The following is a 9,228-nucleotide window of genomic DNA, read 5'->3' on the forward strand; positions in this document are numbered from 1 at the left end:
AATGCAGCTAAACAAGGGCAGTCGGGCGGTTTCGGCCAGAGCCTGCCCTTCTCACTTAGTCATAACTCATAAGTGTTGTTCTGTAGTTGAACTTCCTGGAACCGAGGTTCCTGAAAGATAACATTTGTTGTGTTCCTTTAAATATCACAAGAAGTGAAACTAACACCATGACAGGAGGGGCATCTTTTGCATTCGGGCAGAGGGCAAGACTCGGTTTATTTCCAGCGGACGTCTTGGCAGTTCAGCTATATCTAGATGTGGTAAAATCCTTATCTTATCTAGACCTGTGTATAGTGCCCATGTAATTGCTCAACACATGCATGTTGGATGGGCCCGAAATGCTCACTTGAAAGGTCACATATTGTCCACCCTGTACTTATTTCCCACTTTTATGTTAAAAAAGACTAGTTAATGAACTCTCTTATTATTTTTCTAATAATTATTAAGCACGGTTCTACGTGATCTCATTTTGCTTTCCCGCTAAGCAGGATTTCTGGTTCTGCTCATCTTAAAGTGTATTGTGGAGGAATGTGTCTAATGCACTGTCAGATTTACCTGCACCTAATGAACTCCCCAGAGAAGCCTTTCCGTTTCACTCTGTTTTCCTCCATCACTGTGAGCCCTTAGCAAAGGTCATTATGTGCTCGTAAACGCACACGCTCTTCCTGTGTGTGTGTGTGTGTGTGTGTGTGTGTCTGTTGTTCATACTCTCCGTCACATTTTTGTGGTGTTGCGTTAGTGCTATTATTCTGTAATGTTTGCCCGTCCTTGTTTGTGTCTTATTAATGCAATGCACCTTCCACACAGCTGAGCTAAAACAGCAAGGCTGTACGCCGTCAGGTAGTAGCTGCTTGTTCAATTGCTATGTGTCCTTACTATAGAAGTGAATGGGTGCCAGCGCTGTTCGGTTACCAACTTTTTTTCTGTTCTGTGAAGTCATACAGGTATGAAGTAACAAGAGAGTGAGTAAATGATGACAGATTTTCCATTTTTGGTTAAACTATCACTTTAAAAAGATAAAAGAGCTTACTCGGCTAAATACAGATACAAACTGGAATTTTGTGCTTTTAATGGATTCTCAATTATTTTTAATTATCCACATGAATTTCATTTCAGTGAATCTGTTCATCTCTGCATCTGGCTTGTAACGGGAAAAGGGACGGATGAAGACTTCCTCTCGCCCCCCGAATCGATCGTGACATCATCACCTCTCGTCTCAGGCTAATTAGCATGGCTCAGAGGCGAGGGGATCTGATCAATGTCTCGCTTTGAAAAGGGCAAATCTGCCTCTTAAAGCTCTCGGTGTCCCACACTCTGATTATTTGTGCCGGCTATCTCCCGCCATTCCCGGCACGGTGGGTGCCCTTTATTAGCGGCTAAATGTGTTTGTCACACGTACGTTTCTCTGACCGGAGATAGCAGGTCAAAAAAAAGCTGCAGTTTCCTCACTTTGTTTGCCAAGAGGAGGGCCATCCTTGTTTACTCCTACGCTTTTGTTTGGCCGTGGTGCCGATGTGAAGTGGATTTGAGAGGAGTAATCTCTCACCGTTCCTCAGCTGTCTGGAGGCCTTGAATCTCTCTCGCGCTCATTGGTTTTTTGTCACGTCTCGTTGTATGGCGAATCGGTTGTCATTCAGTTGCTCAGGTGTCTATTGAAAACGTTTCGGCCAGATAATAATTCACGGCACTGTTTTTCGAGCATCGCTTCTCGATGTGTCGGAGGTTTGTGGAAATGACAATGCTACAGTAAAAGAGTAATTATCGCGTGACCCGGGGCGTTCATGGTTTTGGCTTGTCACATTAAGAGCGTAATCATATTACTCTGTACATAACTAGTGATAACAAGAGAATTTATGACACTTAATTGGCATGACAGCACAGTGCTGTAAACGTTACGATGGCTTTTTCCGACGCTCGGGGGCTATAAATAGTCAGGAACAAGAGGCTGCCATGCATGTTTTGTCTGTGCAGGCCTGATTTATTTTGAGCCGGTCCCATACATGTTTATAGTGCTGCTTGTTCCTGGAGTGCCTGCGAGAGCAGAACTGTGGTTTCCTCTCCCTCCAGAAGGGCCCGTGCCAGAAGGAAAGAGGACTCCGAAAGCGACATCTCGCTGCTCATCTAAGCATGCTAGTGTCAAACATGGCACCAAAACGAAACAGCTGTACTCCAGCTATTAATATAACCTCACAGCTCTAGAGGTGTAACTTTGTTTCCCCTTTTTTTCCACGTCCCCTGAATGGTTACAAGGAGGAAAGTATTTTCACTTTACACACCAGCATGTAAAGCACAGAATGGCAAAACCACAATAGCGCTGGAACTCCGTGTGAACTGCTAGGAGACTATGTTTGCAGGGACGACCACAAGCCAGTAACAACAAAGACAGGTTTTGGCAGCAAACTTTTAATTGCCATGCCTATTAAAGAGTCCTGCCAATGGCCTCTTTTGTGTCATACATTAACATGAAATTGGTTCTGGAATGATCTGGGACTAACCAAAGCAGCATGTTCGTGGCCAAGTTCAATAATATGTTTAGAAGAAAGATGTGATGTGGAGGGAGATGTCCGTCAGTGATGGTTTGAGGGAAGGAGAGCGGTGTGCAGTCGTTTTGGAATTTCATTTCTCTGTTTTTATTTGCCCCAGTTTGCTCTCGCGTGCTTGTATAAATTGTCCTCGTTCGCGTTGGACAAAAACCTCTAGTAAAACGTTAATTCGCAAGTGATTCATTTTTACAGTTTAAATTGTTTCATTTTCCTGGTTCAGTGAACTTTTCTTCCCTTCGTACTCAGTAATACTGTTTCATGCCTTTTGTGTGTATGTAATACTCAGACCCACTTGGAACACAATGGGGAGGGTGGGGTAAGCCGTGCCACTTTTAATTTTTCATCATTTATTCATCCGAGTCCAAAACTGCATGACGTAGTTTTTTCAGTGGAACACCTATTTTGAGAAATGTCCCTGTGGTTTTGTGTCCGTACAATGGAAGTCAATAGGTGTTGATTGTGTGCTAAAGAAGTCATACAGGTTTGGAGTAAATGATGCAAGAATATTCATTTTTTGGGTGAACTATGCCTTTAAGTTAGTGGTAAGCTGTGTCATGCAAACGGAAACATTCAGTGATTGTGAAATACATGAATTATGTTTAGAATTAAAACCATTCAGCCACCAGAAGGTTTAACATTCAGAATATTTTAATGTTGTGTGGAAAATGGTATGTTATGGGCTTGATGGTCACTTGAAAAAAAAGGTGCAGTTTGTTAGGTTAAAAGGGTGACACCGTGTCCTGTCCGCGGACACATCTTACCTAATCCTCACTACTCACTTATTACTTTATTTTCAACGTGCATGTCCGTGAATGATAACACCGAGGACGCTAATGAAAACATCCTATTGGACCAATTAGCAGTGTGAAAATGGAGAGTTTTCTTTTTTCTAAGCATCTGCCTCTTGCCTCCATTACTTGAAACTCGTGCTATTGTGCCTATTGAGAGGCGAGAGAGGCTCCTGGACACCATTTGGCATCCAAGTGGTTGGACGCCTTGTCCTTCAGCGCAGCCCCGCTCATTTCACACGTCCTCCCTGCATTATCATATCAATTGAGGCAGCTTGTAGGAGACAAAGTGAGGTTATGGGAACCACCTAGAGCAACATGCACCATTAAACATCAATGCGAGGGGACTAGCATATATGCAAGTTCAGCCATGTTTATCAAGATGGAAGACTGGCAGAGTATGTTTCTCAGTCCCGCGCAGCTCGTGGCACTATCACTGAACCTTAAATCAAGTTTTAATCTGTTTATACCTTTATTGTCAGCATTCTGGATGGATTTAATTTCCATGAGTTTTTTTTTACTGTGGTGTTTTTTTATTGTGGACTCTGGATATGACCTAATGTTGTACCATGTATTTCCTAGAATCACCTCATCATTTTTTTCCCAGTGAGTCACTACAGTCTCGATGTTTGGAGATTTCCCAGCATGCCTGTAGCGCGTGACCTGTCATCAAAGGGCAGGGAGGTTAGATTATGCTAGTACCTACATGCTCAACGTGCTTAATTTCATTGGCCTGTTCTCTCAGCTCTGAAAGGGTGGTCGCTTGATACCAACCTTGATGTATTCTGTAGAGATTGTTCAGTTCAGTCATGGGTATCAAAGTGAAGAACAGCTAATGGCTATTTCTTTCTCTCACTCTTAAGCGGTGCTGTTTCTGAGTCATAAAAGGAAGTAGAATCAGGTCAGACTGTGTTCAGGAAGGAAGGCACCACATACAGTTTCATTTTGAACATATACATTTGCAGCTGGTCATTTTGCTTCTCCCCTCTGAGTAATTTTTCTCTATTCTATTGAGATTTATTTCAAACACTTGTTGCAAAGCAGCTTTACAGAGTTTCTGCACAAACAGTGTAGAAATAAGAGAAACGATTATGGAAAACAGGAAAAGTTATGCAATAGTGTACATAGATTGAATGGAATTTTTGCATCTTTCATAAAAGCTTGACATTGTTTAAAGTGGTAGTTCCCCCAAAAATGACAATTCTGTCATCATCTACTCACCCTCTCATCAAACCTGCACGACTTTCTTTCTTCCGCAGAACACAAAAGAAGAAATTTTGAAGAATGTCGGAAACCGAACAACGGCAATACCAATGCACTTCTATTGTATGGACACAAAGTCAACGCAATTCAATGGGCACCGTCGTTGTTCAGTCACCAACAGTCTTCTTTAGTGTTCTGCAAAAGAAGGAAAGTCATACTGGTTTGAAATGACAAGAGGGTCAGAAAACTATTTTTTGGTGAACTATCCCTTCAATAACTAAAAATAAATGTCTATGTGTTGTACTGTAAAAATTATTCTCTTTTGGATTGTGAAGTGATACAAACAAAGTGTAAGTGTCTTAATATATGTGTTGTAATAAATATCAGCAGTCTCCCAGCGAACAAGCCAAAGGCAACAGTGGCAGGAAACCAAAACTCCAATGTATGAAGAAAATCATTTCATCCTCCAGATTCGGCTCTTCGTGACAGCGTGCGGTCTGTTTCTAGACTGACGAGACGAAGAAAGCGTGCTATAATGTTTTAGTCTTTAATTGCGAAATAATAGATAGATCATGAGTTTCTGTTAACTTAATTCAGACGGAAGATCCTCTAGTTAATGATTTCAAGAGGAAGGCGGGCGCTCATGCTTCATTGCCTGCATTAATTAAGCAAAGTCGTTTTGCTGCTAATTAGCTGATTCTAAAAGGATCTGCTTTTTGTGTAATTAATTATCAAAGATACAATCGGCTGCGGCGTTCGGGGAGAAACCGCAGCAGACGCGTCTCCTGCGCGCATTGTTGCGTCAGTTGAAAGACTTGGCTTTGTTCGCTGTTGTTTACCGTGCGTCTGAAGGTTTTCCTCTGAAGTTCTGTGCACACGCTCTTTGACACCTACCGGCTACAATTAGCAGGTGTGTACTTTAAAGCCCTCTGTTGTTGCTGATTACTGGGTGTTTGGGGAAAGAATCCTCCCTTGAGGGCTCCCTTATGGTGTCAGAAAATGTGAAGCCTCAAAACATGTGGAATTGGTAATGTTGTCATTTTGAAGGTATTTCAGTATCCATTGCTCTGTTTTAGGTAAATGAAGGTGTTTTGTTTGAGAGCTCGTAGTCGACTAATGAAAAACTAATGACTCAGCCTCTGTGGCTTGCTTTATGCAAATTGGTTATTTGTTAACATGCATATACAGTAGCTTGTGCGATGCAGGTGTTATTCACCTTTGTTTATTTTATTCATTACAGCTAAAACTGTATTATTTTTATTTTTCACTTGAATGCATGGCACATAAGGGATGGTTTACAGTCAGCCGGTCATTACTGCAAAATAAACCCATACATCCCCCTCCATGTGAAGCACGCTGAAGGGCTTTGTACATTATTTTATTAATTATACTGTATACTTACCAAATAAGTCAATACAAACAGACATTAAGTTTTGATTTAAGAAAGAGACTGTGTGGAAAATGGGGGGAAACGAACAACAATACTTGACAATAGAATCCAGGAACAATGCAGAAATCTCATATTAAGATTGTAAATCTTGGGTATTTTCCGTCCTTTCCATAGAATGTTCTGCATGTTCCTCCTGAGATGCGCGACGTGATACAGGCTTGACTGAAGTAGTGTTCTTACTGGAAAACAAAGTTATATCAGTCTCATTCAGCCTAATGGAGGCTGCTGCTATAAATAAAACTGTGCCGTCAGAAAGATCATTCAAACAGAATGCCGAAAATAGACTGACATTGTCTTTCAATTTATATTTTCGAGCAACAAAGTTCCGCCCAGGAATTGTCACACTGAAGGAGTGCCAAATGATATAAATGCTTCTCCTCGAGGCCTGAGCGAGGCTCTTCTAACTCATCAGGTGAAAATGGCACATTCCTCTTTTCCACACGTCTCCACCTTTTAATGCTAGCTCAAATTTGCCCCGGCCTCTGTTGTGTCATAGGTGATTAGCATCATGCTAACGTTGTTTGTTTGCTGAGGAGAAATTACGCAAGGTGAGCGAGCAACAGCGGTTTGTTTGTTTAATCCCTTTTATTAATGAGATAATTGAAAAGGAAGACGTGCTTTGTGCTTCTATGGAAAACTTTCAGTCTTTTATCAAGAAGAAACTGCAGTTTATGACAGCAGGAAGTCAAGCGCGTCTGCCAAACTGTTGGTCTGTGAATGGTACTTTTTTTCAGCTCAAACAAACACACTCTTACTGTGAACCCTATTTTCAACAGATGACAAAGTGGAGACGTTCCCCGTCCTGGAGATCGACCACAGTGAGATAGTGGACACCAACGGTGCCGGAGACGCTTTTGTTGGAGGTACTAGTAAACCATTTCTGTGTAGCCTAGTTGAAAAAAATGACAAAGAAGTTTATTGACTTCCATACGAAAGACACACATTTAATGAATTGTTGTTCTGGACAGAAGTATATTTTTCAGAAAATCACTAGTGACAGGTTTATTTAATCCAGGATAAAGCTTGACCTGTTACCTCCGGGAACACAGACCAGCCCTGACGCGACTCTTATTTGTTTCTCGCACAGCTTGTTTTGAATGATTTTGAATTTGTAGATTTACGCCTGATACATGCAATTTGCATCAGACTTAGTTTAGTCGTACGAAGCTGCCAATGGTATTGTAATGTTTAACCTCAGTGCAGATATGCAGAGAAGTGCAGATAACATAGTTAAGGGGAAATGGATCTGCTTTCATGATGGATTAGTGGAGTTTCCAGACACCTCGCAGCCATTATCTTTAATCTGTTGGTTTCACTAATAACTTTCAAATAGCCGGTGCGCGTCTGCTCCGATCTAAACCGTGAAGCCATCCATCAAGCTTATAAAGCACGATGCTGTTTGGCTCCCCGCGAGAAACAGAAATATTGATGTTGATCGTGCTGTTTGCACAGGTCTTGTAGGTCCCCGTAATTTATCTTCACGGGACGCCTCTTATGCGGTCCTCTGCTTTTTCAAGAGTCTGATTGGCTAACACGTCTTCCTGTAGCTCTTCCAGGACAACCTTGCGACTAATAGAGCTGTGAGCGTGTTTGCTCAAACGCCGTATTGATTTTTTTAACTCCTTTATCCGTTCCAACAAGAGGTTGGAGGCCAGCGCTCTACCGCGTTGGAAAATGAATTTGCCAGCTGTTTTTCAATGCGCGCCAGCTCTGCTGCGGAGAGAGGAGATCTAGGTGGGAGGGTTCAGAGCCCGAGGGCAGCTGGAGGAATTCTGTAGCGCACATCACTAAGGGGTGCCTTTTCTATCACCTCTACCCCTAAGCCTGATTTCCTTAATTTTTTAAAGAAAAAAGAAACAGGCAACAGAAAATCGATAACCCGCTGCATTTTCCGAGCTAATATTTGGCAGCATATGCCACATACGAGTGTGTTTATGCGCGCCCACCGCTCTGAGCGTTTAGATGCGAGCGGAAGTGTGTTCATGTGTGCATTCATTAAACATATGTTTGTGTCCGTGCATATGTTTGTGCGTGCGTACTTCAATTAGGATGAAATCTGTCCACCTCTTGCCGCGTGATGACAGCGAGCTCATTCGCAGCGTTGTCGATCTAATTTGACTTTTTGAATGTCTGTTTGTGCAGGTTTCCTGTCGCAGCTAGTGCAGGATAAGACCTTTGAGCAGTGCATCCGTGCCGGACACTACGCTGCTAACGTCATCATTCGACAGGCGGGCTGCACATTCCCAGAGAAGCCTGACTTCCACTGATGGGCCGCTCGGAGACCAGGAGACAGCCACACAAGTGTTTTATAGGACTAATGCCTTTTTTAATTGACTTTTTATCGTACAATGCCTGCATTCTTCCGTGCCTCTGTTTTTAACAGTCCCGCATCCTAATGTGATAATGGAGACATATTTCACATTAAAAACTGTTTACAAGGAGCTATTCCTTTGTTGCAAATATTGATTTGTTCTTAAAAAGCCATTTTAGTATTGCTCTCCCCTGTATTATAAGAGCGGTGATCGTAATAACCAACATCTCTCCAGGTGTGGTGTTTGATGTATTAACAAAATTGCTTTCGTGATGTAATGATACTGCTGCAAGACCTACAGAACACACTCTATCACACCTTAACATTACAGGGGTCAGATGTGTACAAATCATTGAAATGTTTTGATTTAAATCAAAGACTTTATGTTGGCCAGTATTTCTGTTGTAAACCAAATGCATTTGTTGAACGCACACTTAAATGTGTCCTGATCAAGTCAAACCTGCTGTCATGTCAGCGTAACATGATAAAGCATGCAGTCCTTTTGAATTGAATACCTCTGCCAAAAATAAAGGCTGTTTTTCTGCTGTATGACTTGTATTCTCTACCTAACCTTGTCATTAGTTGATATGTAGAGTGAGTATTATACTACTATAAATTCTGTTGTAAACACATGACACTTACTTTCCGTGCAGGAATGTATCGCTATCTAGGATTTTAGCTTCCAAGCTTTTTGAAGGGATATTTCACTACCAGATAAAAATGATCTCATGTTTTACTCACCCTCAAGGTATCCTAACTGAATGTGTTTTTGTTCTGGAAGAATAATCCAGTCAGAGTTATAATACCACGTATCCTTTTGCTTCCAAGCGTTAGAATGGTAGTGAATGGGTGTTGACCTTTTGAAGCTCCAAAAAGTGCATCCATCGATCAAAGAACTGCTCAAAACGGCTCTGTGGTCTTAACAAAGTTCTT

General features: G+C 41.8%; 1 protein-coding gene across 2 annotated transcripts in view; it reads left to right on the forward strand.

Moving 5' to 3' along the window:
* adka (adenosine kinase a) overlaps window positions 1-8,844 on the forward strand; it is a 128,303-nt gene extending 119,459 nt beyond the window's left edge. For both annotated transcript variants that reach the window (XM_079473335.1, XM_079473336.1), the window contains exons 10-11: window positions 6,761-6,847; window positions 8,127-8,844. In XM_079473335.1, coding sequence (XP_079329461.1) covers window positions 6,761-6,847; window positions 8,127-8,251 — 212 coding nt within the window. In that variant the 3' untranslated portion in view covers window positions 8,252-8,844. The remainder of the gene's footprint in view (window positions 1-6,760; window positions 6,848-8,126) is intronic.
* Window positions 8,845-9,228: the final 384 nt, after the last annotated feature.

Source organism: Barbatula barbatula (genome assembly GCF_947034865.1).
Source record: "Barbatula barbatula genome assembly, chromosome: 14".
In the NCBI taxonomy this organism is placed as follows: Eukaryota; Metazoa; Chordata; class Actinopteri; order Cypriniformes; family Nemacheilidae; genus Barbatula; species Barbatula barbatula.